Genomic DNA, 13,676 nt, shown 5'->3' on the forward strand with positions numbered 1-13,676 from the left:
CCTGACCAGCAGAATCGGGGAGCGAATAGGAAGGGCAAAAGTGAGAAAAATGTGTGGGTCAAGATAAAGACAGTTTAATAACTGAATGAAAGAAAAAAGCCAACCAACCAACCAAGTCAGGCAAAGGCAATCACTCACCATCATCCCACAAGATGCCCAGCCAGTATCCGAGTAACAGCTACTTTGGAATGACTACCCCCCAAGTTTTTATTGCTGAGCATGATACTGTATGGGACGGAACACCCCTTTGGTCAATTCAGGTCAGCTGTCCCAGCTGTGTCCCCTCTCAACCTCCTGCTCACCCCCAGCCTACTCTCAGAAAGTCTTGATGCTGTGCAATCACTGTTCAGCAACAGCAAAAATGTTGCTGTGTTTTAGTCACAAATGCAAAGCCCAGCATCATACGGACTGCCATGAAAAAAAAGTTAACTCCATCCCAGCCAGACCCAGTACACCCATGCATGTAAAAATCTATGCTTGTTGGAAAAACAGAAATGCACATTCTTATGGAAGCATGTACGTATGAATCCGCCTAGAAGCAAAAATGCTCCCAGATCACATACAACAGAGCATTCTGACCTAATCAATAACCTGCTTTGAGCTAATAAAATCATCGCCATTTAAACCCAATTTTACTTTTGTGTTACTACTTATTTCGCATTTTGTGTAAAAAAGAAGTATCACATGGTAATCTATTATCAGATTTGTATCTTTTTTTCCTCTCTTCTGTTCTCTCTAAACTATCAAACTTTATTATACTTAATTAAAAAAAAAAAGTGATCCAGGATCATTGCAAGTGACTAAGTAGAATTACTAAGGAGAATTACCTACTGAATACAATAGAGTTTTGCTTAATATAAAAATAGCTGTAATATCCCACTTCATTTTTTTAATAGACCTATATAATAACGTTAGACACAATGCTACCAATTCCTCAGCCCTGTCAATTTTCACTGATGTTTAAGACACAGATTCATGCAGACTGAGTTCAAAACTGCGATGCAATAATTCATGCACTGACTTCAATGGATCTGCACAAAGCCAGTTGGGCCTTTTTCTGTAAAGCTGCTAAAGTGAACCTTGAAAAGCTGAAGCTTTATAGCTGTTTCTCTTTTTAATGTCAGCTTAAGATATGCAAAAGCATTCTTACGTACGGCACATGGATAGCTGCAGACTAATAGCTACCAAGCAAGAATATTCTTACCTCACAAAATAGCATATCTTTACACACAGCATGGAAGATTTATTTTCTAAAGCATTAAGATAGGTAGAAAACTGTTAAGGAAAACCACTTCCATTCACATATGATATGAAATGCAACATGCTTGCTACTTCCCTACCTGTAAGCAAAAGGAATCATTCTATTGATGGCATATAATATCAGATTAGGGTTTTACACAAGTGTATACAAAGTATATGCTAAGATCGTTAGCAAAAGTTTATTGTAAATATGACCACTATGAGTAATACTGATGTAGCCGCCCAAGTACTGAGTAGTGCTAAGTAGTGAAATGACTCTGCTTTCTACATGTGTTTCTTTGCAACATGCCTCACAATTTCTGATAAAACTCATACACTTGCACATCTTTACTAAAATGTGAAACAATAATACCAAATTTACCCATCAGTGTTTTTATGAAGAAATCCTTTTCAGTTAATTACGATTCACTGGAGCTTTTCCAAAAAAGATGCTATTTTCTTTTAAACATAACCAGTTGTATACAATGGTAGAGAAAAATGTGAAATGCCTCTCCTTGCTAACATCACCTTTCTAACTATGCAACAGTTTTCATTTGACTTGCTGTGATAACTGGAAAGAAACACCCATATTTTTAGTCTAGTAGCTCTATGAAACATGTTTTGGTATTGTAGCCAATGTCTTTTGAAGACATGGAAAATCCATTTGGAAAACGTATTGTGCATATCTTGATTCTTCTGCTGTAGATTACACGTATATTTTCAGTTCTACAAAACATATTTTAATGAAAATATCATGTGGATCCTCCCACAATCTGATTGAAGTTAACTGCAGCCTAAATCTACCGCAACTGAGGGGCCATACCATCCACAATTCAAGCACCCATATTAAGTTCTTAAATTAGGCTGACTATAGAGCTAGTGAGGTCTGAATAAGTTCCCAAATATTTTGAAGGGCTCTGAACTGAATGTCTGAAGTTAGATGGCTTTCAAATCATCCATAACCATCTAAAATCACTAATGTAATTTAGGGGATGGAAAAGGTGAAACTGGGACATTTGCAAGGTTTTTCAAAATACAAGAGCCCAGACTATCATCTGATCCATTCAAAACAGTCCCTGCCTTTCAGTGTCTTTACAGGGAGCTATACACAGAGTCAAAAAACAAGCTTGCAAAATATGCAAGTCTGATAAAAGTTTGAATCACTTCTCTGACTCTAGAAAACGTTACTAATCAGAAACATGCAAGCAATTACTTTCTTCCATTTTGAAATAGTGCATGAGCCTAAGTTAAATGCAACACTACACCACAGTTAAAGCTTGGCACACTTGATCTAACTTCTTGCTTAGAGAAGCAGCAGGACAGTCAGAATCTAACACTACAGTAAAGCTCTGTTGTAAATGATGCTGCTTTTAAAAGCCAGTAAGATACAGAGTTTGGGGGAAGAAAGGATTATCTAAATTAAATTGTACCAAAATTGACTGGAGATTCTTAGCGTGTGAGGTCTGCTTCCTGTACTGTGCTTATCTAATTAGGAGTAAGCATTCTGTAAAGCTAAGTAGTCAGGTAATACACTCCACAATTAAAAATTCCTAAGAAAGACTAGTATTGCCAATATGATCTAGTAGCTTCGTTGTGTGTTTCTGGCTCATTAGATTTTTCACAGTATGAGTCCAGGCAGTCACTTCAAAATGGGAACAAATAGGAAGGAAAAGCTTTTCAGTGCACTGTAGTTTTGAGTGTGTGAGTGAGAAATAATATTTGTTGAAAATTTTCATCTCCAGGTGATACAATCAGAATATTTTCAAAAATTACACTTTTGTTCTTTGCTCTTCTATTTGTACGGAGGACAGAAAGAGATCTGAAACTTAAGCCCAGGTTCACAGTACCTAACTGAGGTGCGTACATTAATCTAACACCTGCTAGAGATTCCCTCCGTGGCCAATGGAGGACGATTTATCCTACTTAAAGTCTGAATTGGAGTTTCATCTTTTTCTCTGTGGATGATAAGCTAAACCAAACAGACAAACAAAAAACCCCAACCCTAAACCAAACAAAAACACACTATACAATCAAAAACTGTAAAGAACAAGTATATTGTTTAATTAGTGGAACAGTAATACACACATAGATTAAATATCTTCTACTTACCCATTTCAAAGTTGTCAAGTTATCTAATATTACCTTAACATCAGGTGAATATTACAAAGGATATAGATCAATTAGTTTCTGGAGCATGTCTGCAGAGGAGATGATAAACTGATGCATGGCCAGAATTATCTTTAGCAGCTGGTTGTTTTGATATGCATTTCCTTCTAAATCTAAAAAAAAAAAAAAAAAAAAAAAAAAAAAAAAGTATTTGTATTGAAATCTTGGTATACCTTCATAAAGAACTTGCAAGAAGCTTTTTGAGAATACTAATTCTAATCAGGCCTGTTCACCTACGCTATTTCAAAGACAGCAGTAACTTACTAACTTAGGAAGTGCAGCATTTTTCTGATGAGAGCTATATAACAACAACTATATTTCACTACCATGATTTGGAAGACCCTTAGCCAAAAAAAAAAACCAAAAAACAAAAAACAAAAAAACCCAAACAAAACAAAAAAAAAACGAACAAAAAAACCACACCACCAACACCCCCCCCCAAAGCAAAAAAGGCAAGTAAAAAAGCAGCTGTGTCCCAAAAGCACTCATAATATCTAGATAATTATACATAATGATCTCAGCCCAGCAATGCACTTAAATGCTTAGTCTTAGGCAGATGAGTATAACCTTTGAAACAAATTAATGAATTGCGGAGCAAAAGAATTCAGTTAGTGATCCATACCAGTCAGTCAGTGGCATGACTGAACTTATCAAACAGAATGGCAATATTCTTAAGTGTTTGTGAGGGTTTTTATACAGCTGATATACATAATGCTGAAGTACATGCACAGGTTAGGATCTATACCCAGATGCGTATGGAACGAGATGTAACGTATGCAGAAGCCCAGAGGTTAACCTATGTGTACTCCCTGTGGTGGACCTAAATGTCCTAACACATTCCTTTGAACTATCCATCACAAGGATTTCACTTGAAGAAGGTTTTTAGACTACATCTGTCTTGTAGGTCTTGTGTTTTTTTTTCCATATTCAGAAAAGATCAAGGACATCAAATGTAGCAGAATGTTTAAAAAAGTTTCCATTTCTGTAACAAACACAGTAGTGAAAGTGTTTGTAAATATTAACAGATGATGTTTTTCTACAGCCTGCCATGAGAAAACCTAAGTAGCTTGAAATGGAATTAGACACCCTTTCAAACACAAAGGAAAATCTACCTTTTTGAATAATTTTAAATACATAGTCCTCTATGAGGATAAATGTAGTTATCATGTAAAATAGCAATAACAGGAACAATATACAGAAGCAATGCAGAATAAGGCAAAATGGAAGAGGTAGGTGAAACAGCAGATTTGCAGCACCTGAAATAGCATTTACTATTAGAGGGGGGAAAAAAAAAACCAAACCATTTTTAAATTGCACAACACCAAAAAGGAACATTAAACTTAGCCCACTTGCAAAACAATATAATCCATGTTAGTCACTGAGCAAGAGTTTCCATGCCCTTCTACAGGAAGGTACCAAATGTGAAGAGAGAACCCCAGAGCCCAGGCCTTCCTTTTGAACAATACATTGGATCTTTGGTAGAACTAATAAAATCTGATTTCCTCTAGATCTGTCTCTTCTGATCTTCACGCCACAATAGTCCTATTCATGCCCTTTATTACTATACTCTCCCCTGAAAGTCTTTTCCTTCTCTTCCCCACAACAATGCCATAACTCCTCACTCATGCTTAAAGCTATCAGCTACACAAAAGCAATACAAGCTGTGGTTGAATCCAGGCTGACTGGCCAGACAGCAAATCAAATCAAACCAATGCTGGGCTCACACAGCTGCCCCTACACCAATGTGGGCACCGGTCTGGATGTCTCTTCTTCTACACAAGCAATTCTTCGAGATTCCTATCTTTCCATCAAATTTAGTTTAAGCTGGCAGACAGGCTGACTCTGTTTCATGCAGAGTATGGAATCATGGAATCATTAAGGTTGGAAAAGACCCTTAAGATCATCGAGTCCAGCCATTAACCTAGCACTGCCAAGTCCACCACTAAACCATGTCCTCAAGCACCATGTCCACCTGTCTTTTAAATACCTCCAGGGATGGAGACTCAACCACTGCCCTGGGCATCCTGTTCCAGCACCTGAGTACCCTTTCGGTTAAGAAGTTTTTCCTAATATCCAACCTAAACTTCCCCTGGCGCAGCTTGAGGCCATTTCCTCTCGTCCTATCGCTTGTTACTAGGGAGAAGAGACTGACCCCCACCTCGCTACAACCTCCTTTCAGGTAGTTGTAGAGAGCAAAGCTAGTTGTAGAGAGCAAAGAGTAGATGTAATTCAGTAGGAAGGTGACTCAGAATGGCCTAGATCTGTAGTTTACAAGTGAAGTTATTGTTTTAGCTGACTGTTTGAAGCCCTGAAAGCAGAGGATGTTCTGGGTATCATATATCTGGTGTGGGTAACTTCATTCTCCTAGCAAAAGCATACTCAGTTTGGAGGAAAGTCAATACAATAAACAGTCTTGAAATATCTTACTACAGCCAGCCTCTCAGGTAAGACAAGCAGAAAATTCCTGATCAGTAAATTCTGGCAGAGCCTATATGAACATGCAGCAACCCACTCAGCACTATCAAGCCCAGAATGAGAACTTCATGCCTCATGTGATCTTCAACACTGAAGATGAGAAAACATTTTCTGAATCTACCTTCTGTGGTTACACTTAAATTATAAGGAGCAATTCTACCCACAGCGATATGGGTGAAGGGAAAGTCAGTGTGTCCTACAGCCCCATAAACGAGAGCAGTATAGACCACAAGTAACTAAAAGTTCTTGAGCTGCCTTTTGACTTGTACTACAAGTTCTCAGTTTTATAGCATGAACTGAAGTTTATGCATTCCTTGTTCGTGTTCTCACAGAATTTCAGTCATTACCTAAAGAATCTTTCTGGGATATAAACTCCCTATGTATTACAGCAGGTGCACTGAGGGCAAAACAGTGAGTCTTCAGCCAGGGAAGTGAGAAATTTGCAGAGGAAGGCTGGGACATCAGGAATCAATATTTATTCAGGCTTTTAGTGTTTGGCATTTTGTACTCTTCCAGTGTCTTCAGGAAGAGTGAAATTATTTTAGGCCTTGCATACAGAGGCCTGTATCAATTCTCATCCATTTTACAAAACTTGGTGTTCTGCCAGAACCTCCATCCAACAGCTCTTGTTTAATCAGAAAAGCAGTTCAATATATGCTTAACTTGGAAGCCAAATGGTTGTGTGCACACATACTATTAAGTATATACAGCTGTAATTAAATCACCAGCTTTTCAGAAGTGCTCAATATAGATCATCTCCAGCTGACAAAGACAGCAAATAACTCTCTCAGAGCAGTTTCTCCTCTGGGCGTATTCCAAAATCCTCTGCCATGACGTAACACAGGTACCATTTGGCACCAGGTTCCAGACTGAATTTCTGTCCTCCAGAAGGTCTCTTTTCCACTTTACAAAGATGCAGAGAAAAACAGTATGTTCTGCCCACTATTACTGATTAGGTCAACACATTTATGGTATTTTCTTGCATAACAAAAGTACATTTATGCTTCACAACATCCAGACCTAACTATCCCACAACAGAGGTAGACTTCATTACGACGACATGTAATTATTTTGCACGCATTAAAGCAGTACTAAGATTTATGCTATCCATTCCCTCACCCAACTAAAAGCCTCATGTCCACAAAGAAAAACATTGTATTAGCAATGGTCTAAAAACCAAAATAAGCAGCCTGCAGCAAAAAATCTTAAAGTTCCCAGTACAGTTCAGCACTGAACAGCAAGCCTGCATGGAATTGTAGCAGCACACGGTTTTACAAACACATGCAGTACCAAATATTTAATGTCATCTTCCTGCCCAATTTTAAAAGGAAGCACTTTTTAAGTGCATACACCATGATATGGCAAGTGTTACTAAGAAGAAAAATATTGAGTCTGATACCTCTTCCATTTTTATTTCACAAATTCATAATTAAAAAAAAAAAAAAAATCTATGGAGTTAAACTGGTAAAAATGGCCCTTAGATGAGAAGAGACTCCAGCTCAGTTTTGGTTTCAGAACTATCACTGGGTCTTTCACATCTCTGACCACTAGGTCACTTCTTTTCAAGAGAGCTAACCTGCTAAACATAGCTGTGTGTAAGGAAGTAACAGAAGTTATGGTAAACTATCTTTGTGCAAATGGTGGAGCCAATAAGAGGGCTTTCCTGACTGTGTTGCAAGAGTGCTTCTGAATGCCTCTGCAGCATTCTCTTGAACCTCCAGCAGTTTGTTTTAAAACTTTGAGACTCATTTTCATTTCCGTTTGTATACCTGTTTCTAACCACACACTCTGCTGAGCAAAAACCACCAAGTGAATACTAAATAAAGTGGAATGGGTGTGTTTCAGTTAGTCAATTTACCTTAAAGAAAGCTGCAAAATACTGCATAAGCCTCAGCTTTGTTTCACTGCAGCAAAATACAAATAACCCACTGGTTACATGCTTCTCCTCCTGTAAATGCCCTTATTGTACTAAAATGTTTTAATAAATATTCTCTGAAACAAACAAGGAAGCAGGAGTTGAATATACTTTTCAGTATTTAACTACATGAGTGAAAGCACAAAGACATTTAGGGCCAAATATTGTATTATCTATGTAGTAACACAAAGCCACTAAAAACTACAATTACAAAAGTTCCATTGCATATGTGAGACTCGGAACACACAAGGTTAAGAACATCCTTATCTAGGCCCATCAGCCACTCTATTGCACGCTCCATTGGTGGCTCCCTGTGATCCGTGATTTAGAAATAACTGAAGTATCACTTGTTCCTAGAATAGTTGAAAGAATCAAAGTACTCAAAAGCCAATAAGCAAGGCTTTAAGAGCAAACTGCCTGCTTTTCACCAGGTCCTGATGTTCACCAAGCCTGTGGTAAATATACTTAACAGAAAGAGTATGTTCCATAGACAAGATTGTTGTACTGAGACCTTCCCACTCATGAGTGCAATGATAAGGCAACAGGAAGAATGCCAAGGATGTCTTAACTGAACTGAATTTTGCAAGAAAGAAAAGTTAGTTTTTCTAGGTCTAAGGGGCCTTTATTTCATAAGCATTGTCTTTATTTCTTAAGCAGGTTCCAACTCTATCACCTAATGTACAATGTGAAATGAATCAGAAGTGAATCACAGAGCACTGACATCACGTGATCAGTGACTAAGCTACTAAGAACATCAATAACTTCTTGTAAACTCCCTGAAGTCTTCCAGTGGTTATCAAAAAGTAGCACCAAAACCAATGCAATGCAAGAAAGCATCAAGCAATTGCCAGGCAGTCTTATTAAGTACAAAGCTGAAAGTCGTGGGTTGCTATACTGATATGCTACATAGAATTCTTCAAGATTTCTGCAAAGTGGATTTTTTCTGGTGGCTTAAAGAAGATGGTGTGGGGATGGTGTTATAAATGTCTGCAAAAATTACTAAAGCAGCATGTGATTTGAAAACTGGGGGAACTGATGTTCTTAAGGTCTCAAAGACCTTGATGAAACACACAGATATATTAAATATGAAGGTACACGTGGGAGTACATGCTAGGGTTTAATGACTGAACTGAAACAGCCATAAGTCAATGTCTCTGCCCCATCTGTGAGGTGCAGTACTATGAGATAACCTTAGAATGGCTAGAAGCAACCAAAATTCAATGAAATATTTCATGAGTATTTCATGGATACTTCCTGGAACTTCCCTTCACAAATAGGAAGCACTCTGTTCCCCTTCAGCTTAAAACTTATGCAACACATAGTAGTCTTCTTACTACAGGCTTATTATTGCCACATTGGAGTTTGGTAGCCTCTAACAAAGGTATTCATTTAACTCTCTTCATGAAATTGATCACATTTGGTCAGAATCAGATTCATAAGAAGCCACCATCCTGCTCATCGGTTATGACACCATCATGGAGTAAGCAGATTCAACTTAAACTAGGGCGTTTACTTTTTGAGGTGGAAATAGCCTTTATTTTTTAATGACAGCTGAAAGCTCAGTTGATGGCAGAAATCAGGGCTAGGAGCTAATGTACTCTATTCCCTGCTCCAATGCAGAATCAGCTTTCTCAAAGCCAGTACACTTCAGACCCAGTTTAATTTGTTGTTAAAATTCTACAGCCATGAGGATTTCACAGCCTCTGTAGGTGACTTATTCCAGCACTTGAGCATCTCCATCATTAGAGAGTTCTCCTTACTGTCTAATCAAAGACTTCAGGCAACTTGGGCAGCTTAAGCCTATTATGCCTGGCCCCCAGCAGACAGCAAAAACATTCTCCTTCCCTTATCAATATATTTTCTCTATTTAAGTACTGCTTCCCTCGTCTCTTTTCTGAGCTAGAAAACACCAAATTGGTCAACATTTTTCCTCAGAAGCAGGGTTTTCTACATCTCTGGTCAACTTTGATGTCCTTTTCTGAACTCTTTGCAGCTTGCACCTTTATGAAGCAATCCTGCATATAGTACTCCAGAGGACATCTTAGCATCAGAGCCAGAATATTATTTTTAATATCCTGTACATGATACCTTTATATACATAAAATATAAATATATATGTAAAATATATATTTACATATAAAATATAAAATATATATGTAAATGTACATATATAACGTATATACATTAAAAAATTAAAATAAGTACACACATCCCTCTATGCATGCACTTATCTCCTTAGAGTTTCTGCAGTGGTACAATATCATTAAACCATTTTCAGTTTTAAAATCCATCTTCACATTGAGATCCTTTTCTGCAGAAATACTGTATATCAAGGACTTTACGATAATGTTTCTACAATTGATTACCCTAACTGGAGAACTTCGTACCTGTCCTTAGTGAATTTTGCTTCATTTCAGATCATTATTTTAAGTGCTTAATATCTATCAAAAATAACATAATTTAATTACAATGTCCTTACAAAGATGATGCACTAATTGGGTAAAAGAATGATTGTTTTAATTTTAGCTGCAGCAGAAAGCAGGTGGAGTCTTGAGGTCTCCAGCTTGCATTTAATTCTATACAGGATGGTGGTGTTCACCCTCATGCAACAAGAATGCTATAATGTTTAGCAGACAGCACCAAAATACTCAGGGAATTCCACTAAAGCTCTTTTTTTTTTTTTTTTTTTTTTTTTAATTGGCTTATTGTCCATGCATGCTTGTAACTATTGAGCTAGTCATACATAAATTTATTTACACAAGTAATTGGTCTTAGGAGGAAAAACTCCAAAACTAAAATGAGAATAAATCAGCACTTGCCAGAGAGGAAAGAATCATACTACTTTGTGATCAATCCTGCAGCAACAGAACCCTAAACAAGCCAAGTAAACACAGATGTTGGAAGAAACCCTATAAACTTGACGTTTCTCCAAGTCTACTTCCCCCTTCAAACTCCCTACAGAATGGGGAGGGGGAACCCACTGCTGTTCCTCCAAATACTCATTAACAATGCAGATATATCCAAGACACAAGTGAGTCTAATATGCATCCAAAAAGGATAATAAGACTTCTGTGTGAGGGTACAGAACATTAGGGGAGAAAAACCTCAAGGGAAAGCCATTACCCTCTCTCAGAAACAGCTTTTGGAAAGCTACATCTTGCAGAAAGAGCTCTGGGTGGGTAATTCTTTGAAATGAAAACAAGAAGATAAAAGCTCTTGTCAAGGGGAAATGGGATGATTTTGAGAAATTAAAATGTACTTCGGAGAAACCAAATGAAATGTGGGTGGAAAGCACTCCATTAGCCTTGGAAATTCAGATCAAGTACACAGAACAAGATAAAAAGTTAACACTCCCCCCCATACATTGTTCTACAGCATGTTTAAAATATTGATTTTAGCAAATTTAGATGAGAACTTTTAATCAAATAGTCTTTTTCTCCAAAGCCTACAAAACATAATTTGAGTGTTCAAGATTTTTTCAAAGCTTTAAATCATGATACTGGAGCCACGTGCAGCTTTTGAGCTGCAGGCAACTCTTGAATAATTCAAGTGTAATGCCTGGCAACACAGCTGTGCTGGCATAAGCACTGATGGATGAGACAAATGAGACTCCCAGAACAGAATCAGAAACTTCTGAGGCCGGTATGACTATTTGACCACTGAACCCGGCTGCACGCTTAGCACTTACTCATCCCACTATTGCAGTGTTTTATAATAAGCTTCTAACTGCATGATTGATCCTGGGGCAGCCAGTCATCAGATCCAAGGAAGCACAAAGTCAGCCCCATCCAAAGGTTCAAACTGTAACAGACCAGTAGACTCCAATCTGCTTTCCTCTCAGGGACTTGAAGACATTGCAGATCACTTAGATCCCAGTTCCTGGCCTTGATTTCCATGACTGACGCATGCTCCAACTCTACTCCTGCTCTAGTATTTCTGACTTACTGTTTCAGGTTTCCCTCCCTTACATACCTCAGCTTCCTAGTCTTTGCTCTAACTTCTAGATATATTTCTGGAATGAGGGTATACAGACACTCTGGTAAACTAGCTTCTAACCCAGCAGTTGGGGCATGCCTCCTCACACTGCCCCACCAGCGAGTAGGCTGGGTGCGGGCAAGAAGCTGGGAGGGGACACAGCCGAGACAGCTGACCCCAACTGAGCAAAGGGATACTCCATACCATATCATGTCGTGCTCAGCAAGTTTGCCAGGGCTGCTGTTTCTCGGGGACTGGATGGGCATCAGTTGGCTGGTGATGAGCAATTAGGGTTTTTCACATCACATGTTTTTCTTGGTTTTGTTTGGGTTTTTCGGTTATTGGCTTTGGTTGTTTGTTTTTGTTTTGTTTTGTTTTGTTTTTAAACTTATTAAACTGTCTTTATCTCAACCCACAAGTTTTCTCACTTTTACCCTTCCAATTCTCTCCCCCATCCCACTGAGCAGGGGTAAGTCAGCAGCTGTGTGGGGCTTGGCTGATGGCCTGGGTTAAACCACAACAGTTAATCCTTAGACTGAAACATCTCTTGTTCACCATGGACCAAAAGAACCAAAGTTTCAAAACAACCCCGCAGCTTCACTCTCAACTTAAACCATACCTAATCACCAGGTAGCACTATCAAATATCTGCATACAGAAGAAGCTCCCCAATTGCTGATTCAAGCTAGCTGAAGTAGGCCAAATTTTCATCAGAGAAACATTCCCAGATGTGTTCAAGTGAAAGCTTTATTGGCCCCGTTATATCGGTTGGTCTAGCACAGAGCAAGTCTCATGCCTCCTAAGTACTATTGCAGGGCATTTCTTAATATTACTAATGAAGATATCTGCTCATTTTCTATGTTATTCAACCTAAACAAGCACTTTTTTGTTTTAATGAATGCTTTTAAAAGAGTAACACTACATACTGGAGATCGACATTAAACATAACTGGTTCTCCCAGACGAAGGGAGAAGACAATCTCACCCATACCCAAAGTGAATATTTTGAAGGTGAATCTTTTTCCAAAAAAAATGTAAAGGTTAAAATAGAAAAGAAGTTCTTGACATCTCACACTTGTTCTCTGCCAGAGGAGTTCCGTACTTTGAAAGAAAGATATGGTCTCTCTCTCAATAATCTTTCATCACAATATAGGTGGCACAAGGCACTGAATTTTTCTTAATGTAACCTCCATACACATTTGAGTATTAAAACTGCAGTGTTTGGGGATTCCTAAAGTCATCTCCAATGCAAGTGTAATCTTAATAGCACCAAAAAGGTACTCTCTTATCTTTGCCTTTTGCCAGCTATTGTACTTGCACTTCCTTACCTCAGTAATGGGGGGGAAAAAGTGGTATCATGTTTAGAAAGTTATCTTAGGTTTTCATCTCCAGCCTGTCCTGCATAATAGAAAGATCTACTGAACTATGTAACAGTCTAAGGAAAGCCCCATCTTTCTCAGACTTTTAAAAAAAGCAATGAAAAAGATATGTCTTCACACTTGGCGATACACAGCAAAACACTGAAAGACTTCACTCTAAAGCACACACAAACCAAACCAAATAACATAGAAAGTAAAATGCATGGGGAAGCCTAAAGAACAAGTGACTTATTTCTTGCTTCAACTTCATACACAGATTGAGGAGAAGAAAGAATTAAATTCATACAACATTCTCAGGAGAAGGAATTATTTTCTATTGCTATCTAAGCTTTTTTGCATTGCTAAATAAAAGTTATATTGTTTTTTCTGAAGTTATATTTAGAAGTATGAAGACAGAATTTTCTACCATATCCCTGTCATAAATATAAGTAAATGGGAGACTCCTTTATAAAGCAAGAAGTCTAAGTTTTCTTAATTTTCTTTTATTACTTATTTCTCGACTTCAGAAAATCATATGGAAAATACTGAA

General features: G+C 37.9%; 1 protein-coding gene across 2 annotated transcripts in view; it reads right to left on the reverse strand.

Moving 5' to 3' along the window:
- Positions 1 to 13,676, reverse strand: part of RASGRP1 (RAS guanyl releasing protein 1) — a 43,242-nt gene that overhangs the window by 20,440 nt on the left and 9,126 nt on the right. For both annotated transcript variants that reach the window (XM_082317963.1, XM_082317962.1), the window contains exons 3-4: positions 3,413 to 3,518; positions 1,205 to 1,267 (exon numbers count right to left, since the gene is read on the reverse strand). In XM_082317963.1, coding sequence (XP_082174089.1) covers positions 1,205 to 1,267; positions 3,413 to 3,518 — 169 coding nt within the window. The remainder of the gene's footprint in view (positions 1 to 1,204; positions 1,268 to 3,412; positions 3,519 to 13,676) is intronic.

This window comes from Platalea leucorodia (genome assembly GCF_965183815.1).
Source record: "Platalea leucorodia genome assembly, chromosome: 7".
NCBI lineage: Eukaryota > Metazoa > Chordata > Aves > Pelecaniformes > Threskiornithidae > Platalea > Platalea leucorodia.